Source organism: Argiope bruennichi, chromosome 1, assembly GCF_947563725.1.
Source record: "Argiope bruennichi chromosome 1, qqArgBrue1.1, whole genome shotgun sequence".
Lineage (NCBI taxonomy): Eukaryota > Metazoa > Arthropoda > Arachnida > Araneae > Araneidae > Argiope > Argiope bruennichi.
This window is the reverse complement of record NC_079151.1, coordinates 31,975,880-32,000,577: the sequence shown is the minus strand read 5'-3', so window position 1 is coordinate 32,000,577 and position 24,698 is coordinate 31,975,880. Positions and strand designations below refer to the sequence as shown.

At 29.5% G+C, this 24,698-nt stretch overlaps 1 protein-coding gene across 3 annotated transcripts in view; it reads left to right on the top strand.

Annotated features, from left to right (window-relative positions):
* Positions 1-21,988, top strand: part of LOC129964684 (cAMP-dependent protein kinase catalytic subunit 3-like) — a 104,955-nt gene extending 82,967 nt beyond the window's left edge. The window contains exons 6-8 of one of the 3 annotated variants that reach the window (XM_056079123.1): positions 4,258-4,315; positions 11,653-11,730; positions 21,246-21,988. In XM_056079123.1, the coding sequence (XP_055935098.1) occupies positions 4,258-4,315; positions 11,653-11,730; positions 21,246-21,371 (262 nt within the window). In that variant the 3' untranslated portion in view covers positions 21,372-21,988. Of the gene's footprint in view, positions 1-4,257; positions 4,316-11,652; positions 11,731-13,812; positions 14,085-21,245 lie in introns of those variants that run through there. The other 2 variants (XM_056079122.1, XM_056079120.1) reach the window with 2 other exon arrangements.
* Positions 21,989-24,698: the final 2,710 nt, after the last annotated feature.

The window sequence follows — 24,698 nt, the reverse complement described above, 5'->3', positions numbered from 1 at the left end:
AAGATGGTGGGAGAATTTGCCATTAACAGTGAAATCTTATTTTATGTTATGATAACGCTAGTTATGATTATTGAGCCTTGTTTTGAGTAATTGAAATGAAGAGTCTCCAAGAATGCTCGGAAATCTCATGCTTATGCAACACACTCTGTTGGCAAAAATTTCCAAACCAGCATTGCTATATGATGCTTAGAAGTTTGCACCATTTGTGCTGAGACATCCGTTATAACCAATCCATGGGGATTTGATTCATGCGTAAAAGGGAAGTCAGTCATCTGACTCTCCGACCCGCCACGAAGGTACACGGATTTAAACCATAGAAACTGAATGACCAGACCGCCGCAACAGCAACATTGGCGGGAACTGTGGTTGAGTCCTAAGGGTCGTCACCGGCCACGGTACAACCCTCCCCGAAGGAAGTACATCCCGTCAGCGGTGGGAGGATCCCCCACATATTAGTGTATCCTCCAGGGGGGCGAGATCCAACCATCATGACGGAAGCATCTCATCCTCATTTCGAAGTGTCCCCCGGGGGTTTTGTGTAAAAGGGAAATAAAGTTTTTTCCTTGATCAAAACGTTTAAGATTACTTAATGACAGACTTTCTTACTTACCTCTTAGATAAGGCTAGTAGAAGCAACAATTCATGCAGAGTCTTTTAAGAAAAACTTGCCCCCTCTGCTTGAAAGAAAAATGTGAAGACATTCAGTAGCCAAACCTGTTACTGATTGATGAGCATGCTACTGTAGCGGATTATTATGAGCAAGGATAGAACCTGGGACTTTGTGGTTCGCAGCCGAGTAACAAGACCACAAGACAAAAGCAATTGCCCGTGTTTCGTAGCTGTTATCTGGCCACAATATTACAATATTAAAAATATAATTGTTATATATATAATAATATGAAAACATTTTATAATGAGCATATACAGAATCTATTGGAGTGCATCCTTTCCTCATAGTGCCCCTATTACTTATTTGCAAATAAATGACATTTGGACATCGAAACATCTGCATCGGATAAACATATAATGCTGTTCTAATTTTACTTGAATGTGATTTAGTCAAAGAATAAAGCTTTCAATACCAAAAAATTTTTTCAGTTACTGATTTTATGACTAATTTTTCGAAACTGCTACATAATCTTTTATTTCAAATGAATTTCTTACAATTTCGTCAGACGAAATGTAATTTCAGCCTGACCGAAATATTTCAGCCATATAGATCTTAATATGGGACCAAACTTTGCGATTGTTATATTAATATTTAACCAGATTTTATATTAATCGGATCGGACCAACTTTTTTTATAGGATAACACAAAATTATTTACAATTCATATCCACATCATTACCTTTATTTATTATTTCTATATATCTTTGTTAAAAAAAATTCACTTCAGAATTTAAAAAAAAAAAAAAAAAAAAAAAACATATTTCCATTTAATCTTTTAAAACACGGGAAAAAAAGGATTCTCATGCGAAAGTATTTTTAAAAAATTCTTTCCGTACGGTTTCTGTTAAAGAAATGAATTAAAGTAAATTGCCTTCATTAATTTCAACGTTTTTAATTTGTCAAAAACTGAAATTAAACAGAACTCCGTGATCATTTATCTTTGCATTAATGTATTTTTCCGAGTGAGCTGTTCTTAGTAAATTTAAGTTCTTTCGGTTAAATTATGGTTTTAGTAACATATTCCAGTTACTATATAAAAGAATAAGATATACTCTCGAAATTCTATAATTAATTTTATTCCCTAAAGATAGTTCGTTCACCATATTTTTTAATTTTTCTTCATCAATGTATCAAAAGTAATTGCGTTCAACTATATACTCAGCAGTTTTGCAGCAGTAGGAAAATGAATAAAGTTATTATAAATAAAGGAAGCATAACCTATGCGCTCTCTATTAAAGACGAATTAATCTTACACCAAAAGCTTTTTCGTTTTTTAGACTTAAATAAATAAATCTTAAGTAAAAATAATGAAGATAAGGAATAAAAATAATTTGAAAATTTGAATTTGATTAAACTTAGTTTAAAACATTAGTTTTTAATTAAAAATTTTCCTTATTTCAGTAAAGAATTTAGTATGCGATCAGTTTTATTTATTAATTACTAGCCGCCTGTGGCGACCAGCCGGTTCGCCAATCTTAATGTTCGTTAAAATTTTAAAAATTAAATATTTTATGCAATTCCTACTTTAATAGCTTCTTCATCAAAATATTTTAAAACTTCAAATTTTGATAGTCATATAATTCACTCATAATATTATAAACGCCTTCAGTCATAACGTAATATGTCTCTAATTTTCTGTTAGCTCCCCTAGAATTTATACTTTAAATTAAAGTGGAAAGGATTAATCTGCAATTAATATAATATTTTTTACTGAAACAAAGTATTTTTTTTTGTAATATGATTACTGAAAACAGTCACTGAGCGTTTAAATTTTATGGGCGCTAAAGAATATCTTTCTTAATTTATGTAATATTTCAAGAATTTGTTAACAAAATTTTCTCAGATTCAGCATGAACAGATCGATTCATTAACAATGTTTCATTTTAAATGCATCAAACACTAAGAAAATAAAACGAATCGTTTAAAATAAACGATTGAAAACAGGTTTTAAAAAAACTACTTAAAAAACGATGTACTTAAAACTATAAGCATATACAAAAAATATATAACTAACATAAATACAATTTACTTACAAAAGCATGCAACTAACCCAAAAATAATTTAAATCATCCATTGATAACGTTGTCATGGCAACAATCAGAACAGAATGCGCATGCGTGAATTTTCTTCGCCGGTTACGTAACGCAAATACGTGATTTTTTCTATGCCAGTTGGGGTAACGCTATGCGGATTAGAAATTTTTAATTTCCTTTATTCTGTTTTATTTTAATTCAAAAGTACTTCAGAATGAATCTGAAAGATCGATTCATTAACAATGTTTAATTTTAAATGCATCAAACATTAAGAAAATAAACAGAACCGATTGAAATAATCCTCCGAAAAATGTTAACCCTAGCCTTATTACTGTTGGGAGAAAAAAAAAAACAGAAGCCTTTCTCGTTTGGCTGTGGGGAAAATGGAAGATTTTTTTGGCGGGAAAGTTAGTTTTTAATTAATAATTAAAATTCTAATTAAAAATTCGAAAAAAGGAACCCCAGGTGCACATTCCCAACCTCCAAGGTATACATGTACCAAATTTGGTAGCTGTAGGTCAAACGATCTGGCCTACAGAGCGCCAACACACACACACATTGAGCTTTATTATAAGTATATAGATTATATTTTTAAAATTAAACATATAGAAAAATGTCCAACTTCTAATTTGAAACATTATACAGTGATAAAGTTTTAAAATTGATTCATCTGTATTGTATTCTGATTCATCATAGTATTCTGAACGTATAGATTTCTATATTGAAAAATTTTCATAAATAATATCAGTCTTATAATAACTGTTAATATAACTTGTTTCTATCCTTTCTCTTTTTCATGCGTCAGTTGTAACACATTACTGTTTAAAAATAGTATAACTATAGTATAAAAATAGTTAGGCATTACGGCCCTTCTTTAATATTTCCTTTTAAAATTTACAACTTATTTATTTTAATTGATTTTTTATTTTAATAATTTTGTGAAAAGGCATATTTTTATTTATTGTGATTCATGAATGTATAGCGCCTCCATTTGTACATAATATAATTTAAGCCGATGCTAAATGTTTATAAATACTATAAATAAGTAAAAGTAATGAAAGAAATGGAAATCAGGCCAATTATATTTGATAACATGTTAATAAAGTCGTTATATTTCTTTAAAATTCGTGGAATTTTACTTTTTATAAACGTTGTGGTGAAAGCTTATAAGCCAGTTAAGAGCTACGCTACCCGAGCAATTGCTTTTGTATCGTGGTCATGTTACTGGGCTGCGAACCACAAGGTCCCAGGTTCTATCCTCACTCATATCAATTCGCCACGGTGATTCACTTGCCACTTATATTAATAACTATTTTAATTAACCTGTCCGTACTCTTCCCCTGCCCCAGAGTTTCTAGGCAACTGCCTAACCTGCATAGGATTATACCAAACTCTGTCACTGTTTATACCAACCTGAAAACATTATTGTGCTAAAGTGATTAATATGATAACGATGCAAATCTATATTCACGAATAGTTTAGGGTTAGCAACATACTCTACACTATAAACATTCCGTGAATATTATTTTCTTTAATGCATTTTTTATTTTTTCAGAGATTTAATAAAGAAATTACTGGTGCCTGACAGAGCTAAAAGGCTTGGAAATATGAAAGTAAGATTTTTGCTCTTTAATATTTTAAGAAAAATGTTTTTATATACATTTTATCTGCTCTTCTTCTCCGATACTTTGGTTCACGGATATTTTGTCAAAATTCTATGAAATATTTTGCAAATATGTCGCTATTTTGGAGAATTTTTTTTTTTTTTCGAAAATTATAATAGCGTAAAAGTATTTTTAACAAAAGAACGGCTTAAGGACTACATAATAGTATAAGTGAGTTATATTACTATCAAAATTTGAAGCTTAAAAATATTTTTCTGAAAACCTATTATGGAGACAAGATATATAAAATGTCGGCGTCCTAGCTTAGGGATAGCGCGTCTTCCCCGTGATCTGGGCGTCCCGGTTCGAGCATGGTTGTTCTTCTGTGTTCTATCTGTGAGGTGTGTCCTCTTGTAAAAAGGGGTTGTGCAAGCGAATGTGACGCATGAAGTAGCCAAGTCGTACGCTTGGCCCTAGTTGGCGCTACTGAAAAAACAAGAGACGCTCACTCAGCTTAAATCGCTCAGATAACTGTCAGCGGGCTTGTGAAATGCCATAAGCCACAACACACATATATAAAATATTAATTGAACCTTTTAGCTTTCATTAATACTGGAGAACCGGGTAATTTATATTTCTTTGCTAATTTATTTATCTAATATATTTAAACTGAGAAAAATCGTCATGATTGTTCTATGAGAATAAAAATTACACTAAAATGTTTTTTTGTTATATTCATTTCCCGTTTCTGTTTTTGATAATGCAAGCTATGCAAAAACGCGTGCTAATTCGACACTTGTAGTAAGCGAGCGTGGAAGCGCAGCACGAAATCTGTTCCTCGCCCCACAAATACCGAATTTAAGAATTCCTTATGTTCCCAGACTTGCATGCTTCAAGCGGGCCAAATGCGTTTCATGTCATTACCACTCATTCGTGTCAACGCTTCCCCGCTAAAGCATATTTCTCGTGCAATATTTGTATTTTATTCTTTTCCTTTCTTAAGAGAAAAATTCTCAAAATAAAAATTCCTCTTGTAATTTGATAATCTGCAAAGGCCTGCTAGATTTTTTTAACGGTTCAACTAGATTTTTTTACGTAACTAACCATTTTAGCACAAAATGCCGAACAATATTGTCACCATATCTTCCCGGCATTGATCGGCATCGAGAGCATCTAATAACATCGTGGGAATATCGTAGAATATTTTGTGCTAATAGGGTTATTTTGCTATAGCTAGTTTCCTCAACGAAATATAATTATACTTCAAAATTTAATAGGCATATAACTCATACTATTTTAGAAGCCTTGCACCGTTTTGTTCGTTGCTGTATGAATTTCCCTAATTTTTTTGTTCGTATCGAAACAAATTGACTTGAAAACAAAAATTTATATCATTGAAAAGATAATTTTGAGAATTTTAAAATGACGTAAAACTAATTTTGTTGTTGTTGAAATGTAAATTTAATTAATAATGTAAATGCGTATAAATGTAAATAATAACGTTGTAATATTTCCGAAAATTATCGTGGGAAAGAACGCCAAAAGTTTGTTTAAATTTTTAGTTAAAATTCTAATTAAAATTTGAAAAAGATCTCTCCGAAGGGCATATTCCTACTCTTCAAATTATATATTATTATGTTTGGTAACTCTAGGTTGGACGGTCTGATAGAAGAGCTGTAACACACACGCAGAAACGTACATACATACCTTCTATTATTAGTAAAGAACGGAAGATGTTTTAAAGTAAAAAGGAAAACTAAAGAGGCAACTTCAACCACTAATCCTATTTCTTTATTATTATTATTATTTTCATATCCATGATCCCTAGCGACATCGCCAGTGATCGCTTGAGCCTAATTTTGCTTCTGATTTTATTAGAGAAATCTCTAAATATTTTATTGTGCTCTTTCAAGAGGAGGGGGTGGGGAGGCTCTGGAGAATTCTTAACACCACTAACATATGGCTTTCACTAATTTTCATTTCATTTGAAATCCATCCGCCGACCCTTTTTTTGTGAGATATCGCAAAATAAATCCTTGACATACCTCACAACCTAAGCAACTGAATCGATTTCGCCAATTAATTTCGCTATCTTGTATGCGCAGCTAACCATTCAGAATGCTCCATTTTATTGTGTTACTATTTTTAATATATTTTTAAAAATTACTTTCATGTAGTATGATACGATGCAGTTCCTTAAATTTGGCTTTACTAAATTACCATTATTATTATAATGGGTAAACGTCTGGTCACGTAAGGCGGCTAGTGTTTGTATGTAAAATGGAAAGTTGGAATAAAATTTGAATTTCTTCGAATTCTAAAATTGAAATTTAACTTAACATAAATTTATCAGTGTAAATCTAGTATTTTTAATAAAAACAAAATGTATTATTTACTTTTTCATATACAAAGCTTATTGAAAATGAAACCAAAAAAATATATCCAGTCTTCCCGAGTTTGAAAAACTACTTTTTTTTATTGTGTCTGTCTGCGTTGTCTTTGAATATGATAACTCAGAAATTAGAACAAGCCAGCGAATCAAGTTTAATAATATGTTACATTTTCGCCGAAATGTTAGATTTCTATCAAATTTTGGACCAGATCCATCTACTGTTCGTCTCTCCGTCTATGTATACGCTACCACGATAACTCAAACATGCAGACGTAAGTTTGGCAAATGATTTCATCAACAAGAATTAAAGATTTATATCAAGTAATAGCGGCCTGTTGGCTCAGAAATTAGCAGTGCTTAAAAATTATTTTGGAATCGAGAAATAGCTATTTAATAAAGAAAAATATTTTATGCATAAATAGCTTAACTTTTTTTATTTCAAAACCAGATAATGAATTTGTCGCATTTCAAACATGTTAGATAACCAGTTCATGATATATGCCTTGTAGTGTTTTCAGTAGAAAAGTTCGTTAAAAATGATGATTTAGCAGATAAAAGAGCCACACCCTCCTTCCCTCCCCATACATTTTCCATCGTTTTCCTATCATCTCGACAGAACTCACCCAAAATACTTTTCTCGTACTTTATACATTGGAGATAAATTGAAGTTGTGAGATATTATATTAGATCTTTACCTTAACTTTCATTTCTTCATACTCATTACATAATTTTGTTAATGCATGCATGCGTATTTTTATTTTTAAATTTTTTACACTCATACATAACTTTATTAATGAGCGTGTGCGTGCATATGCGACTTTTATTTAATTTTTTTCCAACTCATTACATAATTTTATTAATAGGTGTATGTGACCTTTATTTTCACTTTTTCCCTCACTCATTACATAATTCTATTAATATGCTTTGCACGCGTGTATGCCTTTATTTTTATTTTTTCATATTTATCACATAGTTTTGTTAATATTTGTGTGTCTGAATCTTTTTTTTTCACCACCCCCCATCCTTCATTACATAATTTAGTGGGAGACGCGGTGGTCTGGTGGTAAGGTCTCGGCTTCGGAACTGGAGGGTTTCAGGTTCGAGACTCGGTTTCACCAAAGAACCGTCGTGTAAACGGATTATGGTGGACGTTAAATCCATCAAGGTCAAACCCCGTCCTCCCGCTGGTGTGGTGTGGAAGTTTGGAAAGGGGATGCCAGCTTAAGGTCGTCTTCGTCATTTGATAGCCATTAAGGTCGTCTTCGTCATAAATTTCGAGGTCCGCCCCAAAATAGCCCTAGTGTTGCTTTAAATAAAGGGACGTTAATATAACTAAACTAAACTACATAACTTAGTGTGTGGTGTGCTTGTCAATTTTGAAAAGAATAGAATAATTGTTTCAATGAAACATAATCACGTGAAGGATTATTTTCCTCATAATGTCAGTATGATTTGTGTTTAATATTGTTTAAAGTCAGAAATGTAATAAATCTCTAAATCACTTTTTTTTTTCGTTCTTCCTTTCTTTGCTGTGCTGTTTTCTTATACCATTAAGTGCAATAAACCAACAGAGCTTCATACAAAAAACTTAATTTAGTTAAATGATTTTAAAATTTCACCTGGTTTGTGCAATTAAAAATGGGAAACAACATATTCGAATAATTATGAAATATAAGTAATCTAAATGGAATTTAATGCTAACTAATCCAATTACTGTCAAAACTTTTGAAACATTACGATAGCAAATAAGATTATTCACTTTTTGGTAAGATGCCAAATCTTGACTACTTAGTTCTTAAAGGGCTTTTTTTGGAAGTAAATAATAATGTTAAATAAATAAACAGTTTAAACATAAACATAAATAAACTGTTTATATTTTAATTAAGTGGAAACTCGTAAGAGAGCCAGGAACTCGGCTCCTTAATAAGAGGAAAAAAAACTGGTTGAGGTGTTTTCTCAGTTTTTAGTAGAATCAGTAGCGGCTCTATTTTGTAGATTATTGAAATGGATAAATTGGAATTTTTAGTTGCAAAAACTGTCATCCCCTAACGCCAGAGAATCAAATATAAAAAAAACTTCAGTCAACAAGGAAAAAAATACAGAAAGCACTTATAAAAAACAGTTTTTTGGATCAAAATTTAAAAAAACGATATTTTTTTAGTAATTGAAAGTGAGTTTTGCTCCAGAAGTTTGTTTTTTGAGTTGAGTTCTTTAAACAGTTCGCGAGAATATGTTCAATGTCATTTTCTTGGTTACAGAAGAGACAGTCATCGTTGATATAAAGTCCAAATTTATTCTGTACAGCTGGGGTGATGATTATACGGGTAATTAGACGTGCTGTTAATGCATCTTCTCTTCTATTTTTACGCCTCGTGGAAAGAGAAAGAATGGTTGGAATATCACCCAAAGCTTCTTGGTAGCTGCTATTTCGATAAATTTGGTGCATGTTTTGAAGCGAGATATCATAAGAGATCATATCTTCAACCGCAACCCATTCAAAGTATGGGTACGATCTCTTGACCGTTTTTGCGAGATAATCTGTCTTTTCATTCCAAGCAGTGTTTGAATGCTCTGGGGTACATACCAATACGATTATTTTTGCTTGAGATGTGTTCTAATTAGAATCTTTTTTAACTATTCAATGAATAATTCTCGGAGATTTGATGGATAAATTTTCCAAGGCTTCAAGGACAGAAAAACTGTCTGTTAACAATAAAAGATTTTTTTTCTGAATTTCTGGCTTATCAGTGTCAAGACAGATTGCTAAAGCTTCGGGTGCAAAGATAGAATAAATTGGATACCCGAAGGATTGAATGTATGCGAGGCCTACGTTAGAAGTGAGAAATTGTAATTTAGATGCATCTGTGGCGGTGGTTTACTTTGTAGCTGTGGAGTTGCTATAACTCATACTACAATGCACAGTGATGCCTTTTGGTATTATTTAAACTTTACTTTTTCAAATTAATTTTGAATAATTTAATTATTAAATCATTAGCCGCTTTTGGCGACTAGATTATTCAGGAGATATTTTGATAAAATTTCAGTTGAATCTTTAGTAAGTATATTAAGGTTAGTTTTGACAACTTTCTCAACAAGGTATTTTCAAATTTCAAGTTTTGGTGTTTATGTAACTCATAATATTCTAGAGACTTTATTCAGTTTTGTTCAACATGATATAAGCCTCTTTCATTTTCCAATTCTGCTTAAATTTCAAGTTTAAATGGCAATGTTTTGCACGTTCGTAAAAAAAATATATCGATTAAAAAAATTACTGTTTTAGTTTTGAAGATTTATATGTACTACAGAATATATTTTATGATTACTATTATCTATCAAAGGTTCTCCAAAAAAACAAATCTGTTCAATAAAAGTAATTTAGCGTGTTACAATTAGAAAACAAAACGTCAAGATAAAAGAGCGAAATATATTATTAGCTTTAATTGTTACAATTATCGAAGATTTTATTTGATGTGCTTTAAACAAAATCTTATTCATTATGAAAAAATTAGTATAATCTTCATATATTGATCATCAAAAATGGAAGAGAAGAATTGGCGGAGGTATTTGCCATTAAAATTACGAATTTTCCTTGACTTAAAGAATGTATTCTATAGTTCCCCACCCCCAACTACATTTCTCAGATTTTTGTTTTTAATTTTTAATATTATTTTTATTATTTTTTCGTTGCTTAATTTTTACTTTAACTCGGAAACATTGCATGATGTTGTGTGTGTTGTGACTTACAAGCCTATTGACAGTTATCTATTAGCGATTTAAGTCGAGTGCGCGACTCTTGTTTTTTCAGTAGCGTCAATTAGGGCCAAGACACTGCATGATAATACCAATAATATTGCCGCATTGAAAAGACGCAGCCGACTCTCCATGGCCGAATGGTCATAGCACTGGTCTCTTAATAAAGAGATCGTTAAGTTCGAATCCCGCTATAGACAATGCGCTTAACAGTCTGTGTAAATATTTAATTCCTTGATTTTTATGTTTTCCTTTATTTCATGTTCCAGAAGATTCTGGACATTTCTTTAGTTTACCAGACAAGTGTTCTGGACTTTTCTTACTGTCTCCAGAAAAGTATTCTGGAACTTTCCCTGCTAGTATAAAAGCAGAAGATCTGTCAGCCACTGTGTTCTCAGTTCAGAGTCGAGTTAATAAATTGGTTTAGCTCTACTTCTTGTGTGTGTCATTGAGTTCCACACTAAAGTACCTACGTGACAATATATACAATATTTCATACAGATCCTTTTCACAAAAGGATGATTCCAATTATTCCATTTCTCTTTCATATGTTCTCTTTTATTGATAATAGTAGTCATCTATTTTAGCAACGAGTCAACTCTAAAAAAATTATCAATGCAAATTTTATTGAATTTTTATGTCAAAGTACAGAAAAGAGAAATATTATTTCTGTGCTACTGCTGAATTTAGATCATGGAAGGGCTGGCTGCTTCTAAAAGTAAAAATGTTGCAGAAAAAACTAAAACATTTCGTCTTCGCATTTTAAATTAGTTAAATAAACAGGTTTACAGGTGGAAGTTACAATTCTTGACCTATTTTATTTTTCTTTATAAATGTGTTTTAAGTCGTTAAATCTTTAAGTATTCTCATTCAAAGTTTTATTAAAACGTTTTCTTTTTTAATTTTTACTGAATAGTTGTGGATGCAGATTGTAACCAATATTTTCTTATATGTAAACGGCGAGTGATCGATTTATGAACCAAAAACGGTATCCACTGATCTTCCATCTATTTTTATAGAAATAAATCTGTTTAATCCGTTCTGGGTAAAGATATTTTTTGCGTTATAATATTTTATATTAAAATGAGAAATTAACATTTAAATTTAGGCGGGGGGGAGGCAATATTGGCACATTTTTTCATAAATTTTTTTCCTCCATTTTGGTTTTGCTTTTACTTATCGAGTATGTGCTTCTTTTTTGCAGCATGGAGCCGATGATGTTAAAAGGCACAGGTGGTTTAAGAACATCATATGGGAAGATGTTTATTACAAAAAAGTGCAAGTAAGCATTGATCATCTCCAAAATACATTTTTCTTTCTAAAAAATATATATCAATATGTAATAAATCATCACATGATGAAAACAGATATTTGATAATTAAAAAAAAGCGATAATGATTTGTAATCGGCAATAAAAAATAAGTTTAGTTAATATTTTCTTCTGTAAAAAAACTCGAAGTTGTTAAACCTTAGAAAAATTTTAAAGAGTTTTTACTTTTAAAAATATTATTGGCAGAGTTATCCCTTCTTTTCCTATTTTATGTTTTCTAGAAAGCTTTTTATTACACTTTTCTATCACATTACAACTGTGTTTTCACTTTCTATTCAACGTTCTACGTTTTTTAACGTCATTTTTCATCCGTTACATGCAATATCTCACTGGTTTCACATTAGAATTTTGTCTTGTCTAGGAATTTGGTATTTTAAATCAAAATAAAATGCATTGCTTTGTTATTTTTATTGACATTGCTAGTCATAATATCATGTGTCCTCTAATAAAATTTAAATTAAGTTAACCATAATTAAACAAAAAACGTCACAAATAGCTCAACAGACTAATGAGTCGCAATATTAAGCATTATTAAGCAATATTAAGCATTTCTTAACGGGCAATAGTGATGCTGTACGAATGGACTAATACAACTGCCGTATCAAGCATTTTTTTATTTTTTTATTACAAAGACATACGCTAACGAACATCTAAACATGCACCACGTGCATTCTGTTAAAACTTGAGTTAACTTCTGTTAAACTTCTCCAATAATACATGGTTAGAAATTTCAAAGGATTCTCGTATAACGTGAATTGTGTAATGCGATGGGGGAAAAAATGAGTTTTGTTCTCATACAAAGCGTTAATATTATACATAAGATAAATATAACATTTTCATAGTTTTCAATTTTTTAACTGAAAATATTATATCACGAATGTTAAACACTTACCTATTTATATACAAAGAATAAAGCTGAACACTTGAGAAACCAGAAGGATGGTTTCCCTGAAAATTTGCATACTCCTACAATAAATATTACCCACCCCCTCCCACATATACACATGAAATTTCGGATCTTGAATAAAGCTGTAAACACTATTAAGTGCTCAGTTGTTGTTTCTGTTTCCATATGAGCGTTTCCTACTTCGTAGCAAATTGAAGAAAATCGAATTTGCAGTTTAAAGGACTTTCGTAGACCGATTTAAACCAAAATTTGTGATGAATCTACAATTTTGGTTATGAGATCATATACTAAATATCATCCATTAGAATTTTTGAAGCTTTGAATTATTACGTTTATATGCATGCAAATGCACAGACAGACAAACGATCAAATCAATGAAAGATTTAGTTTACAATTCGATATTTACTTACTCTTTAGATGTTAAACCTTTGTATTAAATTTTATACATCTAGCTCTTTACATTTTTATAATGTTCTTTTGCTCTAGAACAGACAAATTGTCTGTGCAGGAATTATGTTCAAAATTTTAGGAATCCATACATTTGGTGTAAAAGCCACATACCAAATTTGATTCGTCTATTTCAAAATGCTTTTGAGTTTTTGCGTTCACAGACGGGCAGTCATAATTTCAGAAATGCAGTTTTCGAACTAAGGGGGGTGGGGGTGGAGGAAATCGGCAAGGAGGTCAAAATGTATAATTGTAACAATATTCAATACTTTCTCTTTGTATACTTAATGTGTGAAATAATAATAATAATAAAAAAAAAACATCACACTATTAAAATGTGCAGTTACAAAGTAGGCACATGTTTGACCTTGCATAAATTTGCCCTATAATGTATATCTCATTTAAAACTCATCCTAATTCCACAGATTGTATTCCTGACGTTATACGAGAATCTTACATATTTTTATTACCTCATTTCATAGATGTAACAGACGGACCATGGCTCACAAGTCGTTCTGTTTTAAAACTTCTCAATGAAAATGTTACAAAAACCACAAAATAATTATCTCTTCATGAAATCTTTATTCTTCTTTTATTGTTTTTCTTATGTTTTTTTTTATTTCTTTTCTGGTGGTGGTTTCTTAATCTATCCTTTTTTTCTTCTCTGTCCTCCTGCCAAGCAGCCTCCCATCGTCCCCAAAGTGAGTTACGAAGGAGACACCCGGAACTTCGAGGAATACCCCGAAAGGGATGAGAACGCCCATCACTCCTACATCCACGAGGACTATCTAAACATCTTCGACGACTTTTAATTAAATTAATTACAAAAAATATATATTCTTGTAAAGTATTTCATTTATTCTGCCATGTACATAAGATCTATACTTTTATGACACTGAGCTCCTGATCATCGCTGATTGTGATAACAATAAAAGTTTTCATCAACATGTCATCTCTACATTCTGTTATTTAACTCGACTTCCTTCATAGTTGCAAAAATTGAATCTTATAATCAAAATTTCAGTATCTCTTAGTTAAAATAAATTTTGGTTCTTTATCAGTGGCGCCATCTGGTATTCGAGAAAATATATAAATCTTAAAATTAAAAAGTAAAGCATAAACAAAATTTTTAAAAAATAGGTTGTTTAGTATGCACTAAAGAAAGTGCGTTTTTTTAAAAAAATTTTTAATTATATTTATTTATTAATCGAAATATTTGAAATCGAGCAAAAATTTTACAGAAACGCAACATAATTTTTTAAAATTAAGTAATGATTTTAAAAAATTTACATTTTTTTTTCAGTAGTCCTTCCTGTTTATGTCTGTAATTATTTAATATACATAAAAAACTATATTTCAGTTCTTTTCTTTCTTTTCACAGTCAAAAGTCAGCAGATAATATTCAGTTATATTTTCACAATCCGAAATAATAGAGCGGCAGTAAAAACAAAGAAAAAACGGTCTTGATGATGCTTTGATACTTTTCATTTAAGAGACAACTCTTAAGAGAAACATTTAAATATTTTATTTTTAGTAACACTTGATTAGTAAATTTTGTATTACAATATTTTTTTATTACGTTAAACGTAAGACTTACTTTACCATCCTTTCTATGACATTTGCAATTTCCTTCATTTGCTGACAACCACTTAGCTATCTCAAGTTGCGATGAGACTGCATGCATTTAAGCCCATTATTTTGGGATCTTTAGATTAAACTTTATAAAAAATACATAATTTTTAAAATATATATCTTCAACTAACAATGATTAATGCAGTCTAAACGAAAAATATATTGTTAGTTAAGAGTGATTGATGTAGCCTAAACGAAAAGTGCAAAGTTACTGATGAGGTATGAAATGAATGTATACTGTCAGTCACCAATAACTGACGCGGTCTGGGCGGAAATATAACTGATGATTGACATGATGCCTAATGTGTTAAATCATATTCAAGCATATATAAAATTATAAACTACAATAAAATGTCTTTAGTGTTGGCTCAAGAAAAGCTCCAAGGCGATGCACTCATTAGAATGAAATGGTACCAAATCTTGATACAAAACTAATGAACTATGTATTTTAACTATGCAATATAATAATTGCAATGCAGTATTTCCAATAACATTTCATCATTGTTTTTTATGCTTATAATTTCGGGAAATGTTAATAAATTTAGGGGGGGAGGGGGAATGTAACTATCTTTTTTTAATAACAGAATAAATAATAATTACAGCACTTTTACTGCAGCGATGCTTCTTAGGTAACCTTAGGAGATGGTTCCCTTGTTTGAACCTTAATATTTTTCTTAACCCTTTAAAGGGTCATTTTTTTCTAGTCATATTATGTTAAAATATTTTTAAGCTTGAAATTAGAATAAGAAAAGGGATTCATTTAACTTATTAGATAAATTTACTTTGATTAATTAATTAATTTGGTTAATTAATAATTAAGTAACAAATCAAGACACGTCATTTAGTGTAAAATAAAAAACTGAAGCATCTAAGTTTCTGTCTTTGTAAAAAAAAATTGTCAGAACTGATGCCAACCTACATAATTTCATACAAAGATTGATAAATTTGGTGGGACTCATACTTCCCACGGCCCTAGAAAGGTTTAATTTACAGCGATAGATAAATAATTGTAATTAAAAAAGAGATTCTTTTGCAATTTATTTATTTTTAACATATTGTAATTAACTTTTTAAGAATTATTAACTTTCAAAGTATTAAAAAAACATTAAAATTTTTGTCATACACCCAATTAAAAAAAAAAAAAGAACGGTTTTTTAAATTAGACCATTAATTTGTTTTAGCATAATCAAAGCAAAAGTATTTTTTGATCCTGACGCCTTGCACCCATTAATTCTTTGCAACTCAGTAGTTAATCTAGGATACGGATATCAGTGATTCATTAGCATAATGCAATCACGGCATTCTTCGTTAAAATACGCAAACAGAAAAACTTGGCTAACAAAACAAACAATTAACGGTTTCGATGAAATAACAGCCGACGTTCAAATTAAGTTATGTGTAAAAATCTAATTTGTTTGTTTCGACCTCAGAAATTTCAAGGTTGTTTGTAATTACTTTTATGTCCCAATTTCGAAATAGAGGAATCCCAATGGTTAACTGTTTTTCTTCCGGTTACAACACAGTTTTGGAGAAGTGCTTTTTCTCCTGAGAATTAATTGCTAAAGAAGGATCTAAAAACATATCATGGCTTCTTTTTATTAATCACAATGAATCGTATTATAAACAATATCTTTGCATACAAGTTTTATAATTTTTTCCGAATCTTAAAAAGATTTAAACTCTCTAAATTGAAACATTCTAATTCAGGCAGCTTTTGAACAATAAAAAAAAATGTAAAATATAATTAAGTTATTATTGAATAATTATAATTATTTAAAGATAAATAACTGTGAGTAGTAAAGTTTTAAGCCGCTTTTGGACAATAAAAACAGTAGAAAATCTAAAATATAATTCATTTATTATTGAATAATAATTATTATTTAAAAGATAAATAACTGTCAGTAGTAAACTCGAAGCAGCATTTTGGACCATATTCAGATCGTTGTAACAAGATTTATTAATTCACTGTTTGATAGAATTGATAGAAAAATCGTGTTTTTACGAAATTATAATTTTTTCTTTTAATATTCTTACTGTTTAAACAGGTTTCTTTATAAAATCCTTAAAATTTTGTTTCTAAATCTGTTTTTGGGGAAGTTACACCGATTTTTATACTTGCGTTTGCATATGTATTAATGCTTTTTTACATATTCAATGCTATCTTCTCAAATTCTAATCTTTGATATGAAAAATGATCTTTTTTTATAAAGAACCACATAAATCATAACCTGACGCTTATTTTAGTTCAAATTTGGCATAATAATTTCTCAATGTGTTCTGCAGTTTCTGAACTAGAGTAATCGATTCATTTAGAAATATTTCATAGTTGTTTAATGCTTCACTGTGTGAAAAAAAAATCGAAAGTTTCGTGTTATTTATCTGTCGAATCGCAATATTTATAAAATGGATGAAAATACAACTTATTTTTTTAGTTCACGAACCAGATAATATATTTCTTATGCTATTTGCAAAATGATAAGCAAATCGTTTGATAAATCTATAAATTAGAAGATTTTTGCTTTATTCTTCTTTTTCAGCAAAAAAAAAAAAAAAAAAAAAATCCATTTTCCCAATTTTTAAAAAACATTTGCCATTTAACACTTATGAAACCAAGGTATACCAGCTTTTTTTTTTTTTTTTTAATCTATAACTATTTTTGGAAGGTTTTTCAAAAAAAAAAAAAAAATTCATCCGAACATAATCATATACCTTAAGAACAAATATGTTTACTTTTTCTCACATAGGTATTGTTTCTTAGTGTGAAACATCGCAATAAATCAAAGCTCTCTTTTGCACTGAAGATAAGAAGTTTTTTTTATGCAATTCCTAAATTTTATGAATGGTATATATTGATTGGTAATATAAAAATAAATATAATATATTGTTTGCATAAATAAAATATATTATTTGCAACACATTTAAAAAAAATTATGCAGTAAATAAAACTGCATAAAAAAATCTCACGTAGAAAATGATTCAAAAACTCAGCTAAAAAGTAGTTTTCGAAACAAGGTAAAAATTAATTTACGCGCGGGAAACTCTTTTAAATGTTTAATGCTTTAATTTTATATTACAGGTACGAAAATGTTTCAATGTACATGCAAAAGTTATTTTTTATCCATACAAATTTACAATGGTAATGTAACATGCACCATATTTTTGTAATATGTGAGCCGTTTATACGTTATTTTCTATTAATTACTTTTTATTCATATTATGCATTTTAATGGACTTTTCCTAGTATATACTGCATAAAAGAAAAACAAAATCGCTCAAAAAAGTGCATAAAAAGATTTGGCTATATATTTTTTAAACAGTTAATTGCGGAATTTATTTTGCGGTGATCCTTTCATCAAAATGACGTCATTAATAATAAATTATGAAAACATTAAAAAGTTTTTGCTAGTCAATCAAATTCATATTAAATAAGAATATAAATCTCGTGAACACAGAAACAAATACAGTTTGCTGATAATTAACACTTTCAACGCTACCAACGAGATAAAGACAAATATCACTTACACTGCGACCTCATCTTCATGAAAGCACATCATCATATTTTTTTAAAGTCCCTCAAGTTCCCATTTTTTAAAGTCAAGCGATGGCGCATATACATATACAAGTGCGAATTTTGCAAAAACAAACATAATAAAGCGAATAAGATTTCATTTTAATTTGATGGAAAAATACAATCGAACGCAACAAAATGAAGATTTAGATTATCCTGTATATTAGTTTAAAAAAATAATTTAAGATTTTAAACTATGCACTATCAAGTTCCTGCTGCACTGTATAAAATTTATTACAGAAATATTACATATTACTTTAAAGGGTACTTGTCAGTTTTAAACGGAGACCGGAAAGCGCCAAGAAAAATGTTTACTAATTTGGCGATTTCTATGGTTAAACTATATAGCATGTGATTCGCACGTTCAAAATTTTTCATAATAAATAAATGCGAGTTCGCAAATTGTACAGACTAAGTTATGGCAAAGGATACCGACGTGCTCTGATTGGTTTAAGCCTTGGCATCTTTTTGGCAATGTTGTGCACTCATAATAGTGTAGTTTTCGCTTAGTTGGCTCAAACCTTGTACCTTTCATTAGTTTTATGGAAGATACGAGTGAATATCAACACGATCTCATTTTTATTAATATAATTGTTTTCCCTAAATATTACTACTAATACTAATTATTATTAATAATAATAAATATTACTAGTAATACAAGTAACTAATGTTGTTTATGTACAGAAGTATAAAAACTAAATGAAAGTAATTACTCAACATATGATGCAGCAATTAAATAATTCCTCTTTTTCTATGATTTTCGTGCTTTTATTAGATAATTTATGCAGTCATTGAAACTTGTTGCTGAAAGTTTGTTATTTTCCCATCAACTACATATGGGGAGATGATTACTTAATGCCCAAAACGTATAAATATGTAAGCTTTAAAGGAATATGTGATTTCGTAGCTAATTTTAATTTTCGTAGCTAATTTTCGTAATTAATATTAAGAAGAAACACACAAAAAAATATTTTTAATAAATTGTAATTTTCATATTTCCTGAATTTAGGTTTCAGGATTTGATATTTCCTGCTGTATATGTGTTCCAGATTAATATTACATGTAAACCGTAAAAAGTAGGGAGAGGGGGAATAAATTCACAAATTTTATTTATTTTTATAAAAATATATTTCGGTATGGCATCTTTTTAGCAAAACATTGCCAAAACGATGCCAAGGCTTAAACCAATCAGAGCACGTCGGTATCCTTTGCCATAAACTTAGTCTGTACAATTTGCGAACTCGCATAAATAATTATGCACTTGTGTGTATTTTAATTATTAATGAGGCGAAATTTTTTCTTGGCGCTTTTTGGTCGCCGTTAAAACTGAATTGTTCTCTTCAAAGTCATGATTTTCTCAACTTATCGAATATAGCGACATCTTCCAAACTATTTAAAAAGTTATAACTCATCATTCATTTTTTCCCCTCTCGCTTCAATCGAACTAATTTGATACATGTTGCAGGCCATCTAGGAACTAGTTCGCTTACTAAACGGAAGATAAACCAAACTGGTCGGAATAGTATTCATTGAAGAAGACTCACTGATCGACCTTGACGGCTAATGCGTGTTGCCCGCTGACCTAGAAATAGAGTCGGAAATTCAGAAAACTGGAACGGATTTGGAATTCAAAACCTAATTAGTCCGCTTGCTTAACCTGCATAGCTCGCATGCAAATCGAGCTCAGAGAGACGACGCTGTTAGCAAACACTACAATTTAAACATTCCATTTATATTTAATTAAAGAATGATGCCAGTTAATATTTATGAAATATTCCAGTAATATTATGTAATCGGAGTTGGGAATGGATAATTTATAAAGAAATTGTTAATTTGATGTGTCATCGTCTATAAGAATATTAATTATTTAAAAAATGAAATATTTTTGCATTTTGTAGTTATATATAATCTTTACATAAGTTTCAAAAATAAACTAGGACTATAAATGATTTTTTTAAATGAGTATTATCTTCATTCAATTAAAATATAACTTTAATCAATAAATCCTAACATAATAATAATCTGGTTATTATCTTTAAATTATGTTATATATATATATATAATAAAAAATCATTCAAAACATTTTAGGGGCCAGACCGTTAAATATAGAGCTATCAAATTTAGCATAGCACATAACTTCTTTAATAGTAGAAGCACAATGGAAAAGGGTTTTTTTTTTTTCAAAATTTTAAATACATTTTTAATTAAAAATTAATCAAACTTTTCACATTTTCTTCATTAAGTTCCCAATATATATATATATATATATATTTACAAAATTTTAAAATATAAAAAATTACATTTGGTTTCATTGATATTTGTACGTAATGATATTTGAAACTGACAGTCTGGAGTGTACTACAATTTGTATTGTTAAGCTAATTCATTCTAAATATGTTTGATTCAAATATATTTTAAAGTATTTTATATACATTTCACCAAACTGTCATGCAGTTGTTAGTTTTAAACGTAATGTCTTATTAAGATGTCGCTAATTACAGCTATTTCAATCATAATTTATCATGTCACAAAACTACTCCGACCTCCAAGCTATCATAGCAAAAAAAAAATGAAAAAACTAGCTCTCAGTATTAAATTTAGTTTTTATGTTTTAGTGGAACCAATTTGATTTCTTGATTTATTATCAATTTCTATTTAAAAAAAAAAAAAAAAAAAAACAGATATATTAGACAGCAAAATCGTTAAAGAGAAATAACATTTTTGAAAATAACAAATTTATTTTCTTGTTGGAACAAAAAATATTCATGAAGCGATTGAAGTAAATGTAGAATTCAAATCGTGAGTCAGTTTTCTATTAATGGTTTTGCAAATCCTTTCACAAAATAAAGCACATTTTGCTGTGCACATATAAGAAAAACTATAACTTTGTTCTATCTCTCTCCAAAATTACAGGCACCTTTAGTACCAAAGTTGAGCCACCCAGGAGACACACGGTACTTCGACACTTACCAGGAGAAGAAAAGCAAAGCGAGCACCCCCATCAAAGAAAGAGACCTCAACTTATTTAAAGACTTTTAAAGAGATTTATTTCAACATGATGAATCACATTTTTATAGATTTATATTTACTTCATCATGCAATGGAATCCATTTGATTCATCTAAGATGGTAAGACAGTTTTTTTCCATTGAAACTGCTGCTAAAATTTAAAAAATAATGATTATTTTCCCGTTTGCTTGAGCCCAAATGAGATTTACTTTACCAGTTTGCAATAAGCTGAAACTTAATGAATATATTGCTATCAAGGAATGGCCACATGTATATATTAAGCACTGACCATTTTCTGTCAAATGGAATAAAGAAAATATTATAGTTATTCTGGATGTCCCAAAAGAACGTTTACAAATACATAAGGGTATATCAGGCATACAAAATTAAGTATTATTTATTACATTAGAACATGGCAGTTGCAAAAACAATGAATAACTACAATAGTTTGTCAGTCTACTAAATAAAAGGAAAGAATACAGCTGATAAAATGTTAACTCAGGTTTAATAGAATACATATTCTCAATAGCATAACATAACTGCATGAATAGTAATATGTTTCGCTTCAAATGGCCAGTTCTTTGAACATTTATGTTAATTCCTTAATTATTTTGGGTTTTCTATTAACTAATTAGGTGACAACTTTCATATCTTATACTGATTCAATTAAGAATCCATTGAATATTTGTGGATTATGGGTAATTTCTGTATTGAATTATAACACAGTTAAATTGTTTAATTTCAGCCTATATGTTTGAGAAATAATTTGATACCCATATGTTGTTCAGACATAATGATTAAGAGACTAAGTACTTCTGAAGATTTTTATTGACATGACATTCAAAGATCAACTTCTTATTATGTATTGTGATGTGTATATATGACCAGTTATATTATCCATACAACTTTGTTATGCTATTAAGAATTTGTATTCCATTAATCCTGCATTATATTATATTCATGTACTGATGAACTTTACTTAATACATTAGCAAATATCTCTCCCTTAGTGGTTACCCTTTTTCATCCTATATTCTATTGTAAAAATTGTATCTGGTCTATCTTAAAAACTTGTAAATAATCTTTTAAAACATTATACAGTCACTAAATAATAATTGTAATAGCTGATATTTCAACTGTATTACAAAAATTCTGAGAGAAAAATATTTAGTTTCGTAGTATTTGATAATACGATACCCACCCTATATTACTATTTTAGCATGACAAATAGTTTTTTACATTGTGATTCAATGCAAAACAGTTTGATATCTGTTACTGCATAGTCAACAACTTTCTATATGTCCCACAACCAACGAACATTATCCAATCATATATTTTTAAATACATTTTACAAACGGTGATCACATGACATTTGTGATGACTATCATCTTAAACTGCCAGATGTTTTTCAAATGCCAACAATATGTTTAAATTTTTGATGTGCAATAGCAATTAGTCCACTTTGCATGCCGATTAAAATCCTGGGGGGAAAACTGACTTTAGAAGAAAGAGTCTAGTTACAGTTGAGTGACAGATATGTGCAATTGCATACATGGTTTAGCATTCATAGAGGAAAATCAGGCAGCATTCAAAGTATTAAAATAAGTAGTATATCATATTGCTATTCTTTCTAGTGTTGTGTGTGTTTTTTTAACAAATGTCTCAGATTAAAAGATGAATCTGATGCTATTTTTAAATTTATCAGTAACCTCTAAAATGAAGCAAAATTAAAATTTTACATGCAAAGAATAATCATACAATTCAAGAGTTATTTGCCCAATTGTTGAGTGATACCTTGTCTGCTTACAAACTTTTAAAGGTAGAAACGCTTATTAAAGTTTTTGTAAATTTTAATGGTAGACCAAGTATAAAGACGAATCTTTTGGCAATAAAACATGAAGGAATTTTGTCAATGAATCAAATAAAAGAATGCATCAAGTAAAGTGTTTAATATGTTTAATGGAATATAATTTTGGTATAGTTGCATGAAAAATAGAGTGCATCTTTTCAGATAGTTGGTTTTGTTATTATTTACTTCAAGTAATTCTGGAGTTCATAACAAATACTGTATTCTATTAGTCATATCATATTTGCCATACTGCATGCAGCTTGTAATGTTTTTATGAATTTGCATTCCATTAAATCTATATTGGCTATTTTATCTAACAAAACTTACTTACTTATTCATGAACAAACATCCTCTCTATTGTGCCCTCCTTTCATTTTGCTCTCTACTGTAAAAATGATTTACTTTCTATATGCTTGATTTACCCTTAAAAGTTTGTAAACAGACTTTTGAGATGTAAAAACAGTTGCTTCTATATATATAGGCATCATTATATCCTTCCTACATATTTCATATATAGCAAGTGTGTTCCATTGCATAAGAATATGTTAGCATAAAACGCACAGCTGGTATGTTGCATAGAAATGTACAATATTTCATGGCTTTAGTGCAGCCGGTATGCAAGATTAAAGTCTATGAAAAAGGAGGCTTATGTCATTTAGAAATATATATTTAATTATTTTTCATTCTTGCTATTAAAAGTTAATATACTATAATTAAATTAAATATAAAACTTTTTTTTTTACCATAGTACAATAACTAATTTTAAAATCATTAGAAACTGGTTTGCAATTTCAACTGAAACATTTTTTTTTAATTGTATAAGCATTACATTTAGATTGAGTCAAATTTACTGAGTCCACATTTTTTATAAATCATAGTTAGTAAAATAATTTTGAGGTACCAACATTTTAAACTATTTCAATGGGATTCCAAAAACTAATTGGCTTAAAATAATGAAATTCAAAATCCTTGTAATTTGATCAATTTTTGCCACATAAAGTATTTTACTAAAGTGCCAGGATTCTGTATGAAAAAACTCGACTTGGTAATTTCTTCAGTTACATATTGATACATTTTGTATATAAAGTAGAAGGCGAAATACCAAAGAACTTTTTTCCCTCTACTAACAAATCAATAAAAACATTTTTTCGGAGCCAAAGCAAAATTTTGCATAACCTACTGCAGCAATTTTTTAAAGATTTCAATAGAATATTAGTAATAGTGGTTTTTAACTGATTAGCATGCATTTTAAGAATATATACTTGCTATTTATATTAAAAAGACAACTTACTTCCGCTCTTCCTCTCTGCTTCAGATCTAAAGCATATGTTGAAAATCATATCATAATTTAATAATCATCAACATCAGTGACTTATGGTATCATCATAATGAATATTTCATGAAATATATATACTTTATATCAGATATGGCTTTTAAAAAATCTGCAATTAGTATTATTTTTTTAATAAAATTTTCTTTGTGTAGTTTTAATAATCCAATAGAATGCAAT